Source organism: Aspergillus pseudoviridinutans (assembly GCF_018340605.1).
Source record: "Aspergillus pseudoviridinutans IFM 55266 DNA, scaffold_8, whole genome shotgun sequence".
Lineage (NCBI taxonomy): Eukaryota > Fungi > Ascomycota > Eurotiomycetes > Eurotiales > Aspergillaceae > Aspergillus > Aspergillus pseudoviridinutans.
Genome location: NW_025091288.1, coordinates 623,080 through 645,934, shown reverse-complemented (window position 1 = coordinate 645,934; position 22,855 = coordinate 623,080). Strand labels below are relative to the sequence as shown.

General features: G+C 49.2%; 7 protein-coding genes across 7 annotated transcripts; 3 read left to right on the top strand and 4 right to left on the bottom strand.

The window, feature by feature from the left end:
- Nucleotides 1-259: 259 nt before the first annotated feature.
- Nucleotides 260-4,220, bottom strand: Asppvi_010324 (regulator of nonsense transcripts 2; the record flags this gene model as incomplete). The annotated part of the gene is made up of 9 exons (XM_043306170.1): nt 260-357; nt 408-552; nt 607-912; nt 977-1,255; nt 1,312-1,469; nt 1,518-1,809; nt 1,873-3,998; nt 4,082-4,126; nt 4,202-4,220. 9 exons carry the CDS (start codon nt 4,218-4,220, stop codon nt 260-262), a joined length of 3,468 nt encoding a protein of 1,155 aa, XP_043162105.1.
- A 625-nt stretch (nt 4,221-4,845) lies between these two features.
- Asppvi_010323 (uncharacterized protein) lies at nt 4,846-5,127 on the bottom strand (the record flags this gene model as incomplete). The annotated part of the gene is made up of 1 exon (XM_043306169.1): nt 4,846-5,127. The coding sequence occupies one exon, from the start codon at nt 5,125-5,127 to the stop codon at nt 4,846-4,848; it is 282 nt and encodes a 93-aa protein (XP_043162104.1).
- Nucleotides 5,128-6,219: 1,092 nt separating this feature from the next.
- fhdA (putative transcription factor Tos4) lies at nt 6,220-7,816 on the bottom strand (the record flags this gene model as incomplete). The annotated part of the gene is made up of 2 exons (XM_043306168.1): nt 6,220-6,246; nt 6,302-7,816. 2 exons carry the CDS (start codon nt 7,814-7,816, stop codon nt 6,220-6,222), a joined length of 1,542 nt encoding a protein of 513 aa, XP_043162103.1.
- A 1,783-nt stretch (nt 7,817-9,599) lies between these two features.
- On the bottom strand, nt 9,600-10,975 carry sun1 (SUN family protein UTH1; the record flags this gene model as incomplete). Its single annotated transcript, XM_043306167.1, has 3 exons — nt 9,600-9,641; nt 9,702-10,078; nt 10,132-10,975. 3 exons carry the CDS (start codon nt 10,973-10,975, stop codon nt 9,600-9,602), a joined length of 1,263 nt encoding a protein of 420 aa, XP_043162102.1.
- Nucleotides 10,976-15,605: 4,630 nt separating this feature from the next.
- Nucleotides 15,606-16,888, top strand: Asppvi_010320 (uncharacterized protein; the record flags this gene model as incomplete). Its single annotated transcript, XM_043306166.1, has 2 exons — nt 15,606-15,674; nt 15,743-16,888. The coding sequence occupies 2 exons, from the start codon at nt 15,606-15,608 to the stop codon at nt 16,886-16,888; spliced, it is 1,215 nt and encodes a 404-aa protein (XP_043162101.1).
- Nucleotides 16,889-17,334: 446 nt separating this feature from the next.
- Nucleotides 17,335-18,538, top strand: Asppvi_010319 (electron transfer flavoprotein subunit alpha/FixB family protein; the record flags this gene model as incomplete). The annotated part of the gene is made up of 3 exons (XM_043306165.1): nt 17,335-17,640; nt 17,712-17,880; nt 17,958-18,538. 3 exons carry the CDS (start codon nt 17,335-17,337, stop codon nt 18,536-18,538), a joined length of 1,056 nt encoding a protein of 351 aa, XP_043162100.1.
- Nucleotides 18,539-19,165: 627 nt separating this feature from the next.
- On the top strand, nt 19,166-22,416 carry Asppvi_010318 (putative sister chromatid cohesion factor (Chl12); the record flags this gene model as incomplete). The annotated part of the gene is made up of 3 exons (XM_043306164.1): nt 19,166-19,373; nt 19,429-21,925; nt 21,990-22,416. 3 exons carry the CDS (start codon nt 19,166-19,168, stop codon nt 22,414-22,416), a joined length of 3,132 nt encoding a protein of 1,043 aa, XP_043162099.1.
- Nucleotides 22,417-22,855: the final 439 nt, after the last annotated feature.

Below are 22,855 nucleotides of genomic sequence, written 5' to 3'. Positions count from 1 at the left end.
CGAGCAGCATGGGCATGGAATGTCTCCAGTAGTGTACGCTGCGTACATGCGGAGGCAAATCAACACTTCGAGATGTCCAAGGTCAAAATCACACGATGTAGTGATGCTTAATGGCCACTCGTTAGAAGTTCGCTGGCGGTAAACGAAGTTGATGCGCAGAAGCGCACTCAACCGCCTCAAACATCGACCGATGAGGGTACACTCTCAATATAATGGAGCAAGTGCAGCTGAACAAGTTCAACTGTAGAACAGAGGATCACTACCAATTGACATCGCTGAGCTGGAGCTTTCTAGACCGGAAAGCTGAGCGGTTCGAGCCAGGCTTGTCGAGCTTCGGAGGGGTACGCTTTTCAGGCACTAAACGCAAGTCAGATAACGAACAATGGCTCGAATAGAGCGATGCTCACCTTCAGTATTGTTTTCAGCCTCGGTAGTCATTTCGTAATTGAGCACCAAGTTCTTAATGCGTTGCTGCTCTTCACGGTCCGCTTGCTGCTGACTCTTCATGGCAATTGCAAAGCTGGAGTCGGATGGGAGATCGATTGTACGAGTCTATGGCTTGTTAGCAACATGAAACGCATATAGTTAAGAAGTTGTGTAACAAACCTGCTGCTTATTTCCCTTCTTTGTCATCAAAGAGAAGGCCATTGTATTGGTTCGCTCGAGAGGCGCTTCAGTCACTGCATCACCCGCTGAAGCCTCACGGCCGGCACGCCTCATGGGCAGAGGAATATCGAACACACCCTTGCGTTCGAACCGTCTAGACTCCATACTCTCCGCCATCATTTTCTCGAACTCACGGTCAAACTCAGCCTCAACTTCAGGATCACGCTCCTCCTCCTGACGAGTGACAAAGATCTGCTCGTCCTCGGATTCACTGTCAGTATCTTGCTCGGCATTGGGGCCAGAGACCTGCATTTACTAGCGTCAGTGACGATTCTTAAGGCAACCTTGCCCTGATGGACGTGGAACTCACTTCAGCTTCATCGCTCGACTCTTGTTCTTCTTCAGCCTCGGGAATTGCATCATCCTCAAGACCGTCATCAGACGAGCTGCTTTCTGCATCATCTTCATCCGGCTCCATCGGCCTCTCGGAATCCTGAGTCTTGTAGTTCTGAGCGACTGCTTCACTGAACAACTGCGTGGCTTCCTGCAAATCAGTCATCAACTTCCATTGAGGACGGGCCATGGCGAAGGTGTCCTGGATCAAAAATTCGACGTCCATAGGCAAAGGGTCCTTTGTAAGATAATAGTACTGCGAAAATATTAGACCACTACTCCTTTCGAAGACCGAGCGGGAAAAAGCAGTACCTGGAAGAAGATCAAGAAGAAATCCAACTTCTTCTTAGCAGATCCACGATCAAAACAGTGACCACAAGTGTCCAGCAGAGTGCAGACCAGGCGAATCCGGAAGAAATCATCTGGTAGATCCAATGGGTTGAGTTTTCCAGGAATCGGAGTGCCACCTTCTACATAATATGTGAGTAATAGAAAACAATGGATCCAATGACGCTTACCGTAGCCAAAAGTGACAATCCGGTACAATGTATCAAAGACAACGGGTGAGTCGATCATTTTGTAGTTGTACAACTCCCCCAGGTATTTCACTTCAGCTACACGCTTCTGGTTGAACTTGAAATCGTTCTGTTCGAGTCCCAGCGTGATCTGCTCAAGAATGTTGTCTACAACACTAATCACGAAGTCCTGGTGATACCTATAAAGTGCACTGACAAGGATAGCGAGAAGGTGGATATTGCCGTATTTGACCTTGACCGGTTTACTGAAGACGCGCTCCAAGATATCGACCACCTGATGAAAGAGATTAGCGATTTGTGTTGCTCGCACACGGAGAAGGAGCGTAGGTGTGCTTACATCTTGTTCTTCCCAGTGGAGCTTCCGAATCGACTTCAGGATTTTGGTATAATTACGCTTGTTCATGTCGAGATAAATCAGCTTGCGGATGTAGGATTCCATAGGCGTGCGCTCCTTCTGTTGAATAGCAGGTCGCGGCGGCGGGTCGACATAGTACATTGCGTTCTCAATGATCATTCTTTCTTGCTGTCCCAGATGCTGGACTGTCTTCTTCCTCCCAAGCTTCTCCAAAAACGAGGCCATCCGCGGGGATGTTTCTGGATTCCGAAGCAGGTAGCGACCGCAGTTTTCGAGAAGATGGCCAATAATCTCAATGTTCATGCGTGAAAAGTCATCGAGGGAAACCTTGAAACAGTGAAAGATAATATGCTCCGGAACAACACCGAATTTGGTCAACTCTGCGAAATAACGGATATTGGTCATCCGAACCTGGCCGAGAAATTCTTTGGACTTCCGGCGTTGAAGACTGCGAAACTCTTCGTCGAGGTACGTTATTAAACCTTGAGGGATATCCTGAAGATACTGCCCGAGGGTTGCAACCAGTCGAGAATACAATGGCAAAAGATCGACTCGACCCTTTGGCACATCTGACACAGCCTTGATGAGCCTGTTCCTCGAGGCCTTGGAGTTGAGAAAGCAAAATTCGAGTGCCAGCTGATCAACTTGGTCTTTTGTTTGGAGCTCAGGGAGCCTAGCCAGGAGAGCGTCTACCTGAGCTCCAACGGTCTTGCTGGCGATGGCGGTAGACTGATCTTCCGCCTCAGCAGCAGACTTCTCTTCCGATGTTGGTGTTTGACTTGCGTTCTCAGGCTTCTCTGCACTCGAATCGGGTGTGGATTCGCCGTCCGTCTTCTTCTTCGCAGCATCGTCGGAGTCGGACTTTTTCTTCTTACCATCTTCAAGCAGAACCGACGGTACCTTTCCTTTCAGATCAACCAAGTTTTCATAGAAGCGCCGTTCCTCTTCATCCTCCCAAATACCGGGACCTTCGCCCTGGCCACGCAGGTATTCCGAAGTCTTCACAAGCCCGATCCCACCACTCGAGGCAGAATCAGCCGCTTCTTGCTCAGCCAAGGCTGGCATTTCCACCCCTAGAACCTCGCACAACACCTGAGTGTTTGCAACCAGTTTCTCCAATGACTTGCTCTGCTTGTCAAAATTTGCTTGACGGTCCTCGAATATCTCACCACTCTTGACGTAGGCTTCCGCATTTCGGCGACTCTGCGCTGCCAATGCTCTCTGGTCGCGAACGACGTGCGCCTTGACATCTTCCAGATACCGATTCAGAATACTCCTGAAGCGAAGCTGCGTCTTCTCCGACACAAGCGGCGGGTCATTCTCGGCGGCCGTCGCATCGTCTCCACCATTCACTGTCTCTGAAGGAGCAACAGAGGTCGTGGTCCCATCCGCATCAACCGTCTTCCGGCTCTCGTCGACCATATTCGCTCCGAGAATATCCCAACTAAAGCTCTTGGCGAATAAGACGGCAAGTGGCAGATTGGCATGATCACGGTCATGACCAAGGAGATCTTTCAAGACCTCCAGGGGGAACGGCTCGGCTTCTTTGTCTTGATCTTTGGCTGCAGACGGCGTCGCCTTAGGCTTAGACACGGCGTCTGTCGCTTTTCCACCGATACTGACCACACCATCCTTGCCCTTGGCACCCAGGTCTTCCGGTCTCTCGATGTCATCCAGGGTCCTCAGAACTCCGACAAGCCATAGCTCCGTGACCACCCTAAGTAGCACCCGATGTCTGGAGAGCCTTTCTTTCTCTTCGCGCTCGCGCAACTCCTGGCTGAGGGTTCTGAGCTGCGACTTGTCAGGTGTGCTGAGACCGCGACCTAGCAGCCAACCGATCTGCCTCGTGAACTCGTCCGGTCCGAATCGCTGATGCAATGCGCTTGTGACTTCCACGCCCGCGGCGATCTCCCCCGGGGATTTGAGTTTGCAGAGACCCTCATAGCATGCGGAGATGATCTCGGAAAGGTACTTGTGGAGCGACAAAGTGCGGATATCAGTCAAGAAGGTTTGCAGGACTGAAGCATTGATTCCTGTTCGGAGACGCTTGATAAAGGCCGTATTCTTCTTCAGCGACGAGTCAAGCGAACTGCTGACCGAAAAGAGATCTGTAAATAGTTCGATACGTAGTTAGATAACTGAGAGACGACAGCGTTCAGCGGAGTTTGTCGTTGAACGGGAAGGTAATTACCACTCTCTCCAGCCCAGGCTCGTTCATTCAGGTCGCGGAGATCCCCTAGATATGCCAAAATTGTCAGTTATCAAATAAAGTTTGGTTTAGCTTCAAGTAATATGCAAAGAAAATGCGTACGCTTTCTCTGCCGTTCCATCTCTTATTGCCAGCTGCTGTCCGCAGCGATTTTAACTGTCGTGGGGTCCTTTCTCAGAGTCCGAAAGGAAAGCGCACAAGTGACTTGAATGCCACATTGGTGAAGCACGGCGAAAATGGCGCACAGCGTATGGTACAGGTAGACGCCCTTAGTGCGTCAAGTAATAAAGTGTTTGTTGAAGAAGATGATTCTCTTATTTGGCTGACCCCGGCGGCGAAGTGGGATCCGAAGGCGGTCCTGGCCGTGAAACTGGACCCTTGGGATGTTGCGGAGTTCGCCCGTCCACTTACTATAAATTCCAGCAAAGCGCTCTCTTGATGCCCTAGCTCAGTGGTTTTCTTTCATTTAGTTTTATCTCCTGCAACTTCATGCAACTATTGGAGAAATACTAGAATTATAATTCCAGCATAGCGAAGAAGCTGTACTTTTCTGGTCATGCTCTTGCTTGATGAGGGACTGATATGAACATCGCCTTTACTGTCTCTTTTAGTGAACAAACGCACGCTTTCATGTACATAGAAATCGAGCCCTTAGCAGATGCCTACTGAGTTTCATCCTAACAAACTATGTTGTCCAACATCAATCACCAAGAACAAGGCTCAAAAGATAGATTCACTGCTACATATTACATATCCTGCAATATCTCCGTGAACCCTGTCTCTTTCCCTCGCTCTGTTGCTAGCAGCCTAGACTGAAGCTCATGTTTCTGATCCTGCTCACTCCAGCTCTGTTGACGGTTGATCGTCGGCTTCCACGGCTTCTCCGAGGAGCGGCCTTGAGAATTGGCACTTGGTGGATTAGGAACAGGCTCACTGCTTCGGCTCACGGACGGGTTTGCAGGGAGCAGGACTGTCTGAGCTTCAGAGGTGGGTTCAGCGAACGGTCCTTGATGGCCTGTGGACGACATTGTTCTGTTGGTAGGCGATGCCGTAGATGGAACTGGACTATACTACTGATGCGGGGCTTCTTTCTGCCTTTGCTGTAACGTGATGGTTTAGGCATTAGTTCAGTAACTGTCAAGGGAAATGACTTACTCAATTGAGCATAACAATGACGGAGTTCCAGACACACAGTAAAGTAGACTTAGATTATCCAGACACGAAGAATATCAGACATCTATATGACAGTTTAGAGGGATTAATATAGGTGCCACAAGCCCATTGTGACACGGGAATGTCATGCTATGTCATCGGTTGTGGCGACCGTGTGAAAGTTACATTGGCTGGATATCAGACTTTTTGGGGTACCGGATAGTGACAAGTTCTTTATTTCTACCACAGCACCACCGAGAGGTACCTCTCTAGGGCCAACATCCAATGATATCAGAGCGAGCAGGGATGATGTGTTATTCGACAACAATTCCTTGTATGGCAGCTGTCACGTGATACGAGTGACGAATAGCTGATTCAAGTGATCGGATAAAAAATGGTCCGAAAGTGTAACCAGTACCTCTATAAGGAAAGCAAATGGTTCGAACGTGAGGACAGCAGGCAATGTAGTGATGAATACTTTTATTCTCTTGGACGAGTCCTCATACCATACAGTCATCGAAGAGCCGAGCTCATCTGGCACATGGAAAGAGACACCTTTGCTGACAAGAAGATTTGCAAAGGCGCTCGATCCACGCAATACTTTCAGTATTTCCATATGAACGACCATGCTGGAACCATCAGCGTGCATCATAGCCCCGATCTTCAGCAAAGGGACGTGGTAAGAAATCGCACGGGTACAAAAGAACGCACCTCAACTGTTTGAGGCGCAGATTAAACAAATAAGGCATCGTACCTAGATGAGAAGAACGATCCACCGTACATCATACACCTTCATACAACATGGAAAAATCAAACAGGGTATGCCCACGCCACGCTATGCGAGTCCTCGAACTTAAAAAACAAGTAAAAACAGGGGTAATGGAACTATGTACTAAGAACGGTTACCGCAAATCTTTTAATCAATATGTCGGCGAATACGACGCCATCTTGGACTCCACAGAGTTGATTCATTTTGGCTTACGCCAGAAGTATTGCTGTACAGAAATTAGTATATTAATAACTAACGATCAATCAGGACCTGAAGCATACCTTGTGTTGCTTTCGGCAGTTGCGAAGACCTGGCTTTCTGAGGTCATTCACAACTGCTTCACGTCGCATATCATCGTCGTCGAAGTCAGGTATATAGTAGTATTCGCTTTCAAGCGGTTTGCCGGCGGCATCTTTTCCTTCACGTGCAACCTTGCCAATACATTTGGTGGACTCTATGATGGCGCGAATCTCCTCGCTCGAAGGTCCCTGTTTGGATCGGTCATCCCGCTTCCTCAGAGCCGGAGGAAGATTATTTAGTATAATTGAGAATGGAGTCGAAGACAGGCGCGAGAAGGCAAGTTGATTCGCCGCATGGTTCTGGATTCTCTCATAAGTCTCGTCAGTCAGTCCTGACTTGCGTTCCGAGCTGTCTTTCTCGGAAGGCCGTTGTGGCTGTTTGGGAGATTGAGTAGGCTGAAGAGGGCGAGAAGGGCGTGGGCCTCGCAGTGGTGATTCATCTGCGGAGAAAGATGCCATGCGGGGAAGGAGGTTATCGCCGAAAGGACCGAAGGAGTGAATGATTGGGTCGTTCTCCTCGTCGTGATCCGAGAATTCATCGGGTCTGCTAAGGTCGCTCAGATCGCTGGACTGCGAGCTTTGGAGAACATCCGCCAGGCGTGCGGATTCCTGGGCGGCTCGAGGCGATGACACATCCCGAGAAACGTTACGACGAACAGGAGATGCTTCATCTTCATACACAACCACTGCGTTTCGGGAGCGGGTAGGAGTAAACAAAGGCGAGGATGGGGGAACTAGTGACTGCACCGCAGGTGACGGAGAGACGGGGGAAGCCAGACGCTGTCGTTCGGCAAGGGGACTGCCTTGTAGGCTCCTACGAGACTGATTGGGCCCCTTTGGTGTTGTCTCCTCCCAGGTTTGCTCTGAGTCCGTTGAAGCATAGTCCTTCCTTTCGTTCCGTGGCCATTGCACGAGCACACGAGTGTCGTGGACATCCACCATGATGTCCGCATCTTTGATATCGGATGTGAACGTCTTGCCTTTGGCCAACTCATATGTCTTGCCTTGGCAGAGAAGTTTAACCCCGTTCCACCCCATGCACATTATCTCCACCCTATCACGGTCAAATGGATTAGGTGCCGGTTTATAGGTGGCCTTGACGTGAACCCTCGATATCATCCGATTGGCGGACAATTGGTGGTGACAAGATGCACTAGACCTCCCCATCAAAATAGGCTCTCCACTCTCAGGAAGCATCAGTGTCGGGACGGTCGACAATGGAGTTCGTTCGGAGCCTGACTGGGCAATAGTACGACGTGATGCAGACCGTGACAATGCCATCCGAGGCGGCGACGACGACATGATATGGGTCGACGAGGTCGGAACAGGAGTAGGATAGGTCGACACTATGCCATGGCTATCGCGAGCCACACGCTTCTGTGGCCGAGGAAGGGAGGGAGAAGAGCTCAATGGCTCGAAAGCAGGCAACAAGGACGCAGGACGCTTCACACCTACCACAGAAGCAGTGGCACTGCTCCTTGGAGGAGAAGACTCCATGATGCTATGGACTCTGTCCAGATCAATTGAAAGATTAAAGCCAAAAACAAAAAAGGCCTCTAGCAAAGTCCTAATGAGAGAAGATATTAAGTGAGGTTCGCGTCGAGGCCGCGTAGGGGCCTATTTCTATGGCACAATAATCACAGGACAGCAATATAAAGGAAAGAGAGAAGCTTGTCCTAGACAAAAGGAAAGAACTGAAGCTTCCCCCCAGGATGACGACCAGGAGGTTGGGAAGCACAAGAAAATTGGCCTGCGAGAAAGAACAAGTACGAGGCATAGAAGAAAAGGGTGAAAGTTGGTGTGTGGTGCAGGAATGCCTGCCGGAGCGGAACGTCTCGTCCTTCCAGCGCGGATTTGCACGCTTACAGACTGAGACGCGTTCGATAGGCGCCGACAAGGGCTCAGAAGCTCCACCGCTAACCTCGCGCAGCCTCACTGAAAGGTCATTTCAAACGATGTGTCACACTGCATGATTCTCCTTTAGATTCTCAAGCCAAGCAAAACATAGAAAGGGTGAAGCATGAGCTGATAGAAACCATGCCTCAATGGCTCATGCCTGCATACAAGATCTGTGTTGTGTATGCAAAAGGCGCGTCCGCCGCGTCTAGCCTCATGTGCTCCCGCGTTCTATGGTTCGAGTCCCCGTGACTCGCGCATGATCACGTGATCGAGGGTCAGCCGTCGGTCATTGCCTGCGCCGCTTTTGCTGGAATGCCGTCCTGACATGCAGCTTAACTAGCTTGGTCGCGCTCCATTGGATGATACTATGCATTTTTTTTGGTGCCTTGCTTAGTCTACCTACTGATGACAGGACTGAAAGAAGTGAGGCCAGCAGCTTGGGCCCATCGAGTTGAAAAGCAAATTTGACAGGAGAGATAGTCCCTGTCGTTCGGACTCCCTCCAAGTCTAAGGGCAGCAGCGGTATCTCAATATCTACCAAAAAAAGCTCTTTGGCATAGGAATGACTTAGTTCCGTGCGGCATATCATAGAACATGCCTGGTACTGTGGTACTTCAAGCCAACAAGAAGCATTTCCAGGATTCTAAGTTTTCGTCTATTCCCATTTACACAATGCGTAGGTACTATCAGCACGCTGCAGCAGCCATCGGAACCATACTCCCAGCCTTCCACCCCCAACTGATTATTTTCTACTCGACTCAAAAGGATACAGTGTATTACCATCAAGGTTGCCAACTGCTAACTTTGCCATATGTCTTGCGTATCGTAATTCAAACTGTACTGTGGAATATTCCTCAGATATATACAGTAGGGTTTATTGGCTAAGCCGGGGGATACGCAAGATGCACATTACTCATGTCTAAAATTTGCTCCAATCTCAGTGCAAAGGAGAGGGTTACATTCTAAGTATTCGGAAAATCTGAACATTTCGCACAACGTAAGACAAGAGGGGGACAGTCACTGACAAGACCTCTGAAAGATGACAAAACATGCAGGAAGCGACACTGTGCAATTGAGATGGATGAGGGCAAATAAACCGGGATACTTGGCTCTGAAGTTGGAGAATAAAATTTAACCACAATGTCTCTAACAAAAGGTCGAAGACATGACAAGATGTGACAAGAACTAGAGTCCACGCCACATAAGGTAATATAGTAAGATACACAGAAGAAAGCAAGCACACTGGGTAATTGTTCATGAGGCGGATGAGGGGCGCTGAACGGTCTTATCTCACAGAGGATTGGCGGGATATGTGAGGTGGCTGTTACCATCTACGCACAACGGCGGCACGCACTACCATTGGAGCTGGACGAATCATCCTCTAGTAGAAGACAAAGGTGGCATCACCAGACATGACCTCGACCTGTTGGGAGACGGTATGTAAGTCAACTATTCTCAACATGACGGGGCGACTCGAACTTACAGTGCACCCGGAGGTGCTGGTACCGGTCTCAGAGTAGAAGACTCCATTTTCGTACTTGCAGGAGCCGCTGAGGTTGTCGCCCTTGATCTTAATGTTAAAGTCAAGCTTTGCGTTCGTCGTGGGGCTGTTCTGGAAGATGGAGAGCCATTTGCCGTTGTTCTGGCCGACACCGAGGTTGACGGGAGCCCAGTTACCGATAGGCTGGCTGCCATCGCCCCATTGGCAACCCTTCTCAGGGGACACGCCCTTAGGGTTAACGTAATACTGGGCGGAGGTTGCCTTTTTGTTCCACTTGTAGTAGGTCTCACCATCGGGGCAGGTCAAGGGCTGGAGCTCATTGTCACCAAGGCCAAGGGGAATGGTCTCAGATTCGGTACCTTAAAAAGTTCTCGTTAGACAGGATAAAGTGTCGTGAAAAGGTCAAACTAACCAGGGTAGTCGGTACGGCAAACGGAGACGATTTCGCCCACGGTGTTCTGGACGTGGACACCTCCAACACCGGGAATGCAGAGCTTCTTTGAGAGAGAAGGGTTTGTAAGGTAGAGCTTTCCGTTACGGCACTCAATACCACCAATAGACTGGCCAGTGGAGCCCTGGGTAGAAGGCCACTGAGACTTCTGGTAACCGGCTGGGCAAGCATAGGAGCACATGGCGCCAGAGGTGCAGCGATCACCGGTGACGGCCGTCACAATTTCGCTGATAACCTTGTCGGCAAAGGAGACATATTGGATACCAGACCATCCGCCGATACCGAGGTAGTCAAGAGGAACAGCGCCGTACGCGGATGGGAAGGTAGAACAGTCAAGTTCTCCATCAGGGAAGTCGGCATCCAAACCAGTGGCGGTGGAAGAGCTGGAAGTAGAGCTGCTAGAGGCGGTAGAGCTGCTAGAGGCGGCAGGGGTCTGGACTGAGTTCGAGCTTGGAGCTGAGGTCGCGGAGGCCGGGGTGACAACGGAAGACAGCTCGATGAATTTGGCCGGGGCCAAGGTGGGGGTGACCTCAGGCGTGGAGACAGGAGCAACGGAGCTGCTCAGGTTGTCGCAGACGCCGGTAGGATGGGCATTGTCGGCAAACTTGAGAGTGCCATCAGCCAGACCGGCACACACCTCTTGAAGAGGAATCGGCTTTCCGTCCAGCTCGTACTGCACGACGGTGGCACCGGATTCGACAACATTCTCCCGCTTGTGCTGGTGGTGACGATGCTGGTGGTGATGTTGAGCGGCCACCAGGGAACCCGCCGTGGCGAGAGTAAGAGCAACGGTATTGAACCTCATTGTGTTCACCTTCCTAATATTGCGCCGAAGATGTCGGTAATCTTATAGCCATGCCAATTAGCGTACGCTCCAACGAGAAAATGAGTTCGGAGTCATTAATTGTAAGGCATCCAATCCATTGCATCACTGATATTCTCTTACACTCAATGCAACAAGCACCATTGGCACAGATACATAAGAGTCCATTGCTGCTCTGATGCCTCGCCGCTCAGAGTCAGGTCTTTCAGAGATGAACACGGATGTGCCACAATTTAATGTTCTGTAAATCTAGAAAGCAGACAAGGATGCGAGAGGGTCAATTGCACATACCTCAGTGTCGCAAAGTGCCCAGGGGCGCTGGTGTGGTAAGACTCGGTATAGAAACTAGAAATCGCCAGAGCTCAGTTTGCTCGCTGAAGTTGTTGTCGCAACAAAAGGCCGAAACCTAGAAATGAATACGAGAGTTTCAAAGAGTGAAGACGAGGTTCCCAAAAGAGCGTGCGAGAGAGAAGACGAGTCCCTCTGGTCGGATAGGAATCTCACAAACAAGCACAGGAGGCGAAAGAGCCGGAGAAGACAAGATTCTCTGGAGGAACGGAAGATCGCAAAAGAGAAAAATAAGGGAGGGGATCAAAGGGACTGAAGAGGAGTAAGTAGAGTTAGAGAAAAGACTGTTAGTCAACAATAATGGCGGTCCAGGGGAAGCTACGGGACAAGGCGTAAGTGCAGACTGCAGACCCTTCCAGGGGGCTGAGAGTGCGAAAGTGTGTGGGTGGCACTGCTGCTGGAAACGGTGGACAGAGACAGAAAGGCTGATAGTCAATAATACTACTACTACTGTAAGTGTTAAATTAATCATAATAATAATCATGCTAATGGAAATAGGGGGCCCCACTCCGCGAGAAAGACTGAAGGTTAATGGGGTCGAAGGCTCCAGGCATACAGACTAGATGTATGGACCTCCATAGTACGAAGTCAATAAAAACTCGGTTGGCGCCCTCCCGTTTGTTCTTGTTACTGTTGTTGTTGTCGTCGTTGTTGTTGTTGTTGTTTTCTTAGCGCCCTGGAGATAATTGGTACCTGGCTGTAGGAAGATTCAATCAATGGTTGACGGAAATGAGCCTGATGTAAGACTGGTGTGGTACGTCTTATTACTGGTCATTCCATCATCAGGGGTACGCTCGCCGAGGAAAAGGTCGGTAATCCAAAGTTAGAAACCCGCTTCTGAAATCATCCATGGACAACGTGAGATACTCTTGGATTAGCAGCCACAGTGGGGACGCCGACGTGTCTACAACAGTTTGTGGTGCGTATCCTGACTACTACGGCAGTCTAAGTAGTATCCAAATTCTACCTAGGTACAGTAGCTAGAGCTGAGTTACCCCCACTTAAACACGAGAATCCCGACCTCGAATCTCCAGAATTCAAAAGACTGGAACATCTCCACTAGACACTGGGCAAGGGGTTGCTGCTGGGGATGGCCATATCCTTTTACTTTTGACCTGTACGAAGTAGCGAATTACCTAGTTATCTAGCCTCCGTGTGTGATGTTTGTACGTTTCCTGTTCCTGTCGGCTTGAGCTTGGCGTTTGCCGAAATTACCATGGTCAGGTCTGGCCAATCACGCTGCAACCCTTGGCAGAGGCCGTGCAAAATCTGGCACACCCCCGAGCCAGGCACACCAATCACAAATCAGATGGCTTCTCAAACCATCCCATCGCCGTAAGGTTTCACTCCCAGCAGCAGTCCAAAGCGTTGTTGTCTCATGTCTGATTCTGATGTGCATGAATGCATATGCAAGGTACCTGGTCCTGGCTGGCATTGATGATATAGCAAGGCAAATATGTTGGCATTATTGCAGGAGGAAGAGTGATGTCAAGTTAGCAGCAAGTTGTCAGCTGAGTTCTTTTGTAATAATGAGACAAATCAACCACGGCGACGAAAAAAAGGGTCATTCCAGCTCGGTCCATGACGCGGAGTGTACTTGCGCTTTTCAGTAAAAGCAGCAAACCATACGCAGCGACTGAGGAAACGCGGTTTGTGGAAACAAATCCACTTTCGATCTGCGTTGGATCCAAACTTCTTCACGCTCCCGCAAAATAGGGGATGGTTCTTCCAGTAGTATCTATCTAACTTTCGGCATAAATAAAGAAAACATGAAGTTCAAGCACTGGTTTTCAAGAAGTCGAAACTGGGTGGCAGATTGAATAACTAACAATATGATTGGTGAATAAAATCTAGACTCCTCCTATCTTGGGATTGAGTCATATAAACTCAATAGTTCCCTTGGTAAATACTTTACTGGAGCAAATCGGACGTTGCAGGTCGCAAGACCACGACTCAACTTTTGATAGTCGAGAGGCATTCTATGACCTGAATTGCTGAACATGTCTTACTTTTCCCATCCGCAATCTCTGCTGGTCCTGGCAAGTCGATACCTCCTGTACCTTACCTCGAGAACCTACTACGGAGTATTTGATTAGACGATTTTCTAGATGATTAGTCAAGACCTTAGTGATCCTGCCCGCTCTTTGAGCTAGCGAGCTGTTTACGGGGAGATATTCGTTATTTTTCAAAATATAGGGACTGATTCATGCAGCTTCCTGCGTGCCTGTTATCTACATATGGCCTGTGAAGCACTGTAGGTGAGCACCCAAAATCGCCAATGGCGTTCGGTACAAGGACCAGCCTACCTTAGGCAACACCGTTAATACTAGAATTACGAAGGTGATTTAGAAACCTAACCAGCAATTGGTTAATATATGAGCATCCATTTTCTCCTAAAATATGAGGTCGCAGACAGGCTTGCTCTCATTTCCGGAGGCAATATTTTAAATCTCCCTTGTTCGTGTTGCTACTGATGACTTGACCAAGGCCGTTGTCATAGCTGGCTACCGAATACGTGGGGGACTCTCTGACACGGGTAGTGGGCGGTATTGTAAGATAGGTAACCTACCTTGGTCATCTTCCCCGTTGCCCACGTTTCGGAACATCTTGCTTCTAGTGCGGGGCCATTCTGAGAGCATTACTCCGTACAGTGCAGATATTATTTACTTGACTTCTAGACTCTTTTGGAATTTGCCAGGAATATGTTGACCTGTAAAGGCTGTAAGTATGAATATCAAGATCGAGAATTACGAAAGTTCGAAGCCCAGTTTCCCGCACTTGGACTCCCTTACTTGCTTCAATAACATCAACGTACTGAAGAGCCAGGTTACAATATGTATAGCAAGCCGTTAAATATGTATATAAGATAAGTTTTCGAAGCCTGTCTTTCCCCCCTGCAGCCTCTTTATCTTCTAGAATTTGTATTGGTGAAGCAAATGCCACTCCATGACCATTGCTAGTACATTCGAGGCCTTCGCTTACATGTGGATAGGGTAGACTAAGGGGGGGGATCTGCAGAGTTACTCAATCAAGTAACTAGATGAGTCTTTTACCCCTGTCGACTCTCGTCGATACTCCTTTAGATCTGCCATGCGAGTCGTCGTAAACAAATCGTCAATCGTAATGTTATTATGGTTTTAAGTTTCATTAGCTCGTCAGAACTCCTCCAAGCGCCAGTAGATATATTTTGCTAGCAATAGTATGCTCAAGGCTAAACCGAGGCTACTGTGCTACGGCAATATGTTCCGAATGTTCTGATGAGGAATAGGAGTGATACCGTGATTACTGATTGAAGGACCAGGTCTTCTGATCCATGCAGGAAACACCTTATTCATCGCCCAAGGCCCTACCACAAATATGTTTCATCTTCATTTGCCCCACAGTAGCTGTCATGAAAGCGAACTATGTGGTGACAAAAAGGCTAATGTCGCTGATAAGGTACTTATAGCGCTCACATCTATCTGTATAGCCAATCTCCCTGATGATTTGTCACATTTTCAGTCAGCTTGCCTGTCGGTGGCAGGCACAGTCGTAGGATGGACTCAGACAGCCGCTGATGTTGGACCCAGGACACCCGTACTTGGATCATTCGTGAGCACAAAACGACGGAAGATGAACTAGGATATGCCAAACACTGAATAACATGACTTACACTGGGACAAAGTCGATCCTGATATCTGACCTGTAAACCACATAAACTATGTCTGATTGTCCAAAGGGTGGTTGACCTGCCGGCTCAGTTGTATATATATATGTTCATTCTTGCGACGTATATATGCGAATCAGACGCTCTTTGCTGGAATAATAGAGAGAGAAGCATTCTCTGAAGAACATGCACAAAGTAACCATACCGTGAATAGGGTGGCTCTTGCTTGCATAATCTGCAGAAGATCTCAAGTATGTCGACTGAAGCATACCTTGGGGCATAAGACCAGCACCCAGATTATCTCTTATCCTAGTCACAACTCGGATATTCCAAAGGAGGACAGGCTCCAACTGGTCTATTCGACCTCCATTTCTCGCTGAATATAAGAGCGTCATCATCTAGAGATGAATTCATGATTCAAGAAATTAGAAACCATGAGTTTTGCTGGTGAACCGATGTCGTCTGGTGCTATTTTGATGAGGGACATGACTAAGCAGATACCTCCATGCCAAGACCGGACAAATTTGCCTACCGCCTTCCCGTGAATTTTTTTGATTTCCTTTATCGCAGAAATTGAGATATTCGAATTCTGCAACAGCAGTCGATTAGATTGAAAAAATGGTGTCCTCGACAGCGCTCACCACGAAAGTGGAATCTGGGTCTCCCTATCAGCTCGAAAAGAGCCAAGTATGTCACTGCGTCTACCACCTCATAACCCTCACAGCCCAGTTCTTTGCTAATCACGAATCATTTAGGTCGCCAGAGCTTCTTCCGCGCTCTTGAAACATATCAAGTCCAAACAGGAAGAGCAGGAAAAGACAGCGACAAAGAAGACACTTATTGGCGACGATGAAGATTCAGAAGAAGACACTGCGCTGAAAAACGAAGCGGTCTGGCTTGTGCTCACCACGAAGAAGCATGTTGTCGACAAGAACCGTTTGAAGCCCGGAAAAATCAGCATTCCACACTCCCTCAATGCCTCGCCATCGTTAAGTATCTGTCTTATCACCGCCGATCCTCAGCGCTCAGTGAAGAACATTGTCGCCGATCCTTCCTTCCCTCAGCACCTTTCCTCTCGCATTGACCGGATTATTGGTTATTCGAAACTCAAGGCTAGATATCAGAGTTTCGAAAGTCGTCGTCAGCTACTCTCTGAGCATGATGTTTTCCTCGCAGATGACCGGATTATCATGCGACTGGTAAATACTCTCGGAAAGGTGTTCTACAAGTCGAGCAAGCGGCCAATTCCCATTCGTATTGCCGAAATTGAGAAAGTGGATGGCAAGAAGGTCAAGAAAGACCCGAAGAAGAAGTCAAAGGACGATGACAGTGCTTTCGCGTCCCCGGCCATTGTCGCCAAGGAAATTGAGAAGACGCTCAACTGCGCCGCCGTACAACTTGCGCCTGCTACCACGGCCGCAATTCGTGTGGGCTCATCTAAATTTACTGCCGAGCAGCTCGCCGAGAATGTTGAAGCTGTTGTCAAGGGGCTGACGGATAAATTCATTACGAAGGGTTGGAGGAACATCAAGGCTCTTCACATCAAGGGAGCTAATACTATGGCCATGCCAATTTGGCTGGCAAGCGAATTGTGGGTGGACGAGGGTGACGTTGTGGAAGACGCTGAGGAAGATGTCAAGGCTATCGAGGGTACGAAGAATGGCAAGAAGCGCAAGCAAACTGGCGATGACGAGAAGTTACTCGAGGAAAATAAGAAGGCCAAGAAGCCAAAGGCTGATGAGGATGACGATGCGTCGTCCATGGCCGCAAGAAAAGAGAAGCTCCAGCGGCAGAAGGCTAAGGCGTTGGAGGATGGGAACGAGTCTGGTAACAAGAAGGTTGCAGCAGCAGAGAAAGTGGCATCAGGGCTTTCAAAGAAGAAGAGAAAGTCGATTTCATAATTGCTTCTACACTGGTGTTCTACGGATGTTGTATTTGTCCAAGATACGGGTTTTGCCGCGGCGTACTTTAATGTCACGTGTGTCAGTTTGTGATATAGACACAGGGCGTGTTCTCAATACCCCCTCGAAGAACAAAAAGTTTCTTTCCTGAAATGGTCTTTTATGCTTTCTAGGTTACTCTAAAAGCTCCCTTTGGAGAGCAATGTATTCCCAGAAGCGAGTACAAGTCGTAGACACTCGATTGTAAACTTGTAGAGGCCTCATGAGCTCGGCCATCATAGCCGAGGACACTCCGGGATCGGCGATGCTTGGCGCTCCGACGATAGCCAGCCCGTCGGAATTATCGTCAGCGTCTTCGATTCTTGTTACCCGCATTCAAAACTCATCGTTGTTGCCAACCCAACAAGAGATCTGAGCAGGTCTCGTTACTCTCTGAATACAGCACGATGATTCCGATTGCAAGACACTCCGCCCTGCGGGCCGTCCGGTCGCAATTCCAGCCATCGCGGGCCTTCAATCAACCAACAGCCTCAGCACTTGCCCGCCTTCTCTCCACTTTAGCCGTGCTCGAACAGCGTGATGGCAAAATCCAGAACTCCTCCCTCTCAGCAATCGCCGCGGCGCAGAAGCTTGGAGGATCAGTCACAGCGTTCGTGGCTGGCGCTGGCGTGAAGGGAACTGCTGCTGCCGAGGCAGCTAAGATCAAGGGCCTGGACAAAGTAGTGGCGGTGGAGAACGACGCTTATGAAAAGGTTAGAGTGACCCGGTGTCATAAAGCGACCTATATGCTGTTCTACAGGTACTGATGTTCCTTTAAATCCAGGGGCTGCCCGAGAACTACGCTCCTCTTCTTGTGGAGAACATCAAGAAGGGCGAATATACCCACGTCATCGCTGGGCATTCTGCCTTTGGAAAGAGTCTTTTGCCTCGTGTTGCGGCTCTGCTCGATGTGCAACAGATTTCCGATATCACAGCGATTGAGAGTGAGGACAGTACGTAGCCCTATGATTGGATTGAGTCTCGCCGGGACTACGTGATGAGTCATTCGCATATTAACCAGTTAATGCAGCTTTTGTCCGCCCCATCTACGCCGGAAACGCCATCCTCACCGTTCAATCGACCGATCCCATCAAGGTGATCACAGTCAGGGGCACTGCGTTCCAGGGCACTGAGACCGAGGGCGGCTCTGCAGAGATCGTCGAGGGAGCTGACCCCAAGGCTCCCGCTCAGACCGAGTGGGTATCTGAAGAGCTTACCAAATCCGAGCGCCCTGATCTGGGCACTGCATCTCGTGTTGTCTCCGGTGGTCGTGGCCTGAAATCGAAAGAGGAGTTCGACCGCATTATGGTGCCTCTTGCCGACGCCTTGGGAGCTGCAATTGGTGCTTCCCGCGCTGCGGTTGACAGTGGATTCGCCGACAACAGTCTCCAGGTTGGACAGACTGGCAAGAACGTTGCGCCTCAGCTCTACTTGTGTGCTGGTATTTCTGGTGCCATCCAGCACCTTGCTGGTATGAAGGACAGCAAGGTCATTGCTGCTATCAACAAGGATCCCGATGCTCCTATCTTCCAGGTTGCTGATGTCGGCCTTGTCGGCGATCTTTTCGAGAAAGTGCCAGAGCTTACTGAAAAGCTCAAGAGTCAGGCGTAAATACTAAATCACTGAATCTCACTGCGGAGGTACCTTTTTATGATTTTCATTGAGCCTTGTCATGTTGTTCATTTCCTTATGCAAATCTCTACAAGTGGGGTGTTTATATAACTGTATACCACGCAACGCCAACGCTAGGAAATAGATTTGGAGCCTATTATCAACAATCTATCCTATCCTTTTAAATCAACGTGCGCCCGAATCCCACAAGGTCTGTACAAATCAGGCCAAAACCTTCCCGCTACTCTGTACAGTTACTGAATTGGTGGATGGAACGTAGCAAAGGCTAAGAGGGGGTTCTCCATCCAACAAGTTATCTAAAGCTGTGGCAGAGCCTTATTTATCGACGAGAAACGTGATCACCATTCAATTGAGTTGAATCGATCGTGATTTAGAATTCAGGTGTGTTGAGGAGTCTATCAGAGTGCTATGGAGTAGATGCGGAGTAGCTGCAATCTGATGTAGCAACGATAAGCGTCCAAGCGCGTCCTCCGCCAGCGCGTCTCGAACGCGTCGTCTTATCCCACTTCTCATCGACCTATGGTGAGTGAGCTTAGATGCTAGCTACCCTCTCTGCTGTTTTGTTATCATAGTGCCATTGAATTGATATGCTCTTAATTGACCTTAATGACGACCTCTCCATTGATTCCCCCTTCATTTGATCCCGCTATCCACCTTCACTCCGAAGAACAGAACCATCTTTCAGAAACCTTCTCCGACGATCTCGAAGCCTTAGACCTCTACCGACTAGAGAACGTCCGTAACAAGATTGTTATACAACACCGGGCTTGGAACCTATCTGACGTCTTTCGGAGTGATGAGGACGTGAGACCCGGTATGCAGCGCTGACGCGAGGGTGGAGGAGAGCTGAGAATCTGACATTCAAACAGATACTCCAACGAGAGCGCGAAGGACACTACACGAACCGAATGAGATACCCGAAATAAACTCAAGCATTTACTTACCCTCTTCTCCTCCCGTCACCAAGATGCCATTCATCTCGTCCCCCGTTGCTTTTCCATCGCGCTGTGCTTCTCCAAATGAGGCGCAAAAGCGGAAAAATGATGAGCAGTCACAGTCAATGGAGCCTAAGCGGCAGAAAATGATGGGGGGCTTCCTGGACGAAGAAGATGAAGACGAGGATGAGCTGGCGGCGTTCCAGGATGCTCAAATGAAGAGCCAATTTGAGATGGAGGAGCAATTAATTGAGCATCAGCCAGTGGACCTGCCACAAATCGTCTCAAGATCTATACAAACAGAGCCTCCTACTACGAGCGTGAGCGATTCGATCCCATTGTCCTACGACTTGCCACGACGGACAACGCAAATGGTTAAAATAAAGACTTGCTCGGGGAAGACACACACAATCCCTCAGAGAACTTCTAAACCCCCAGTTTCATACGAGAGGCTTGTTGCAAGTCGCTCGACTACGGGGCCAGGGCGAGCGCAGAAAAGCTACTATGGCATTGATATCCATCAAATATTGGATGAGGCTGCAAGAGAAAATGAACAGGCTAAAGCTTCCACAAAAGTGCCGGACCGCACGATACAACAATCAGTCGAGGCTCCTCTTGAGAGCCAGAGGAATAAGAAAACGACAGCGGCGATGTGGACAGAGAAATATCGCGCGCGCAAGTTCACTGAACTCATTGGAGACGAGCGAATCCATCGATCGGTTTTGCGATGGTTGAAGGGCTGGGAGCCGATTGTCTTCCCAAATCTCGCCAAGTCGAGAACCAAAAAGCCGGGCAACAACAACGATGATGGCGAACGGCTGCACCGTAAGGTTCTACTGTTGTGCGGTCCTCCAGGGCTCGGAAAAACCACATTGGCACATGTGTGCGCCAAACAAGCAGGATACGAGGTACTAGAGATCAATGCCAGTGATGACCGCAGCAAAGATGTCGTCAAGGGGCGGATTCGAGATGCTCTTGGCACTGAGAACGTGAAAGGGGTGAACGTGGAGGTGGGAGATCGCAAAGTGCGAAAGGCTGGGCGACCAGTGTGCGTCGTCGTTGACGAAGTCGATGGAGTTGTTAGCGGGTCTGGGAGCGGTGGAGAAGGAGGCTTCATGAAGGCCCTAATTGACCTCGTTTTACTCGATCAGAAGAATATGGCACGTTCAGCCGATCAGAATGCAAAGAACGGGAAAAGACGTAAAGGCGACACTTTCCGGTTTCTGCGCCCACTGATCTTGGTTTGCAACGATGTGTATCACCCTAGCTTACGGCCCCTGAGAGCTTCCTCTGTTGCCGAGATCATTCATGTCCGCCAAGCACCTTTTGAAAATGTCGTCTCACGCTTGAAGAACATCTTAGCTCTGGAGGGTATTCCATCAGACAACGACGGTGTGCGGCGGCTATGCGAGGCATCATGGGGTTTGGCGAGGAAGAAAAGTGGTGGCCTCAAAAGTAGTGGGACGGCTGAAGGTGATATCCGAAGTGTGCTTGTGGCTGCGGAATGGGTGGCCCATAAGCTGAGAAACGAAAATCTGTCGTCTCTCAGACTGACAAGGAGCTGGCTCGAACAACGAGTTCTCAGTGGCACGGCCGAAGCCTCATTCTTTAAAGGGCTAAATCGCGGAGGTGTACGAGACATTGTGGATCGTGTCTTTTTGGAAGGTGGAGGTTTCCCTGACGCTCCCATTAATGCTGAATCATTCCATGACCCGTTCGCCATTTCTAGCGGGAACGTACCTCTCGGCGTTGCGGACCTCAGAAAACGGCATGCCATCAATAAGCTGCGCGAAATGGTCGATGCTAGTGGCGATCATGACCGCTGTGTATCTGAATGTTTCGCTACATATCCCCTTCAATCATATCAGGACGACACATTTCTTTCCAAGCCTAACGCCGCATATGACTGGCTCCACTTCCATGATACCATCTCCTCGAAAGTCTTTACTTCCCAAGATTGGGAACTCACACCCTATCTGAGTCAGTCAGTTATAGCGTTCCACCACCTATTTTCATCCGTCGGAGGCAAGAGGATATTTAAGAATCCCGATGAGGATGAAGAGGATGAGCACCCATTTTCGGGTCCAAGAGCAGATTTTGCGGCCTTCGAAGCTCAAAAGCAGAGCCGCGCGATCCTTACGGGGTTCCAATCTTCTTTCTCGGCACCTCTATTACGATTATTCCGCTCAACGGATTGCTTGACCACGGAACTTATCCCAAATCTCATACGCATGCTGTCGCCTGATGTGAAACCAGTTGTGGTGCGTGGAAGCGGGGACCAGAAGAGTGTGGCCAGTGTTCGCAAAGAAAGCGAACGGGCACTTGTTCAGGCCGCGGTTCGAGTCATGGCAGGCTTAGGGGTGGTATTTGAAAAAGTCCGAATTGAGGGTGAAGGTGGTGGGCATGGGGGTTGGGCTTATCGTATGGAACCGTAAGTACTTCCTGTTGCCTATGTGTTTCTGCTGTGCGGCCAAACTGAACAAGTTTTTTCACAGGCCATTGGATTCGCTTGTGACATTCCACAAGACCAAAGGCACCTCGGCAGATACAGGCGGCTCTGCTCCTGTTCGATATGCCGTTCGTCAAGTGTTAGACCAGGAATACCGCAAGGAGACCATGCGGAAACAATCCGAAGCCCTGAGTTCCTCCAAGGCCGGGAAGACCTCGAACGGCAAGAGTGGGAAGGATGATGATGACCAATCAGCGAAGAAAACTGCAATGAGAAACGCTCCAGGCATCAAGCGTGACTTCTTCGGGAGAATCCTCAAGGAGCCGGAACCGCTGCCGCAAAGCTCGGATGATAGTCCAGTGCAGAATGAAGCATCCAAAGCAGGAAGGAAAGTCTGGATCACGTACCACGATGGGTTTTCAAATGCTGTGCGCAAACCAATTTCCATGAACGAGCTGATGGCCGGACTGTAGCGAGAGTTCCGGTCTGTGTATATACTAGCCTTCTTATGATTATGCATATTACTTAGCGTTCCATGTCTAAGGAAACGAACTTTATCGAAGAGGACAGAGAAAGCACTAGTCGTTGTTTCAAGATGCAATCGCTCTAGATATTATATATTTCAGGCAAGCATTAATGTATTAGGGCAATGATTAAGTATAGTAGGCAAACTTGACAGCAACATGCAAATCGAACAGAATGAAATAACGAAGCCGCATACGAAAGTCCTCAAACAAGGTATCGATCATTGATTTAATGGTTTTTTTTCTTGGAAACCCTGACGCCAATTCGCCTCAAATCACAAATTCTATAAGCCCCCAGGAAAAAAGATAAAAAAAGGCGCAGCATATTTGTCGTGTCTGGTCGTCGTGTCAAATGCAATGAGAGGGTATCATTTCGGAAGCCCCATCC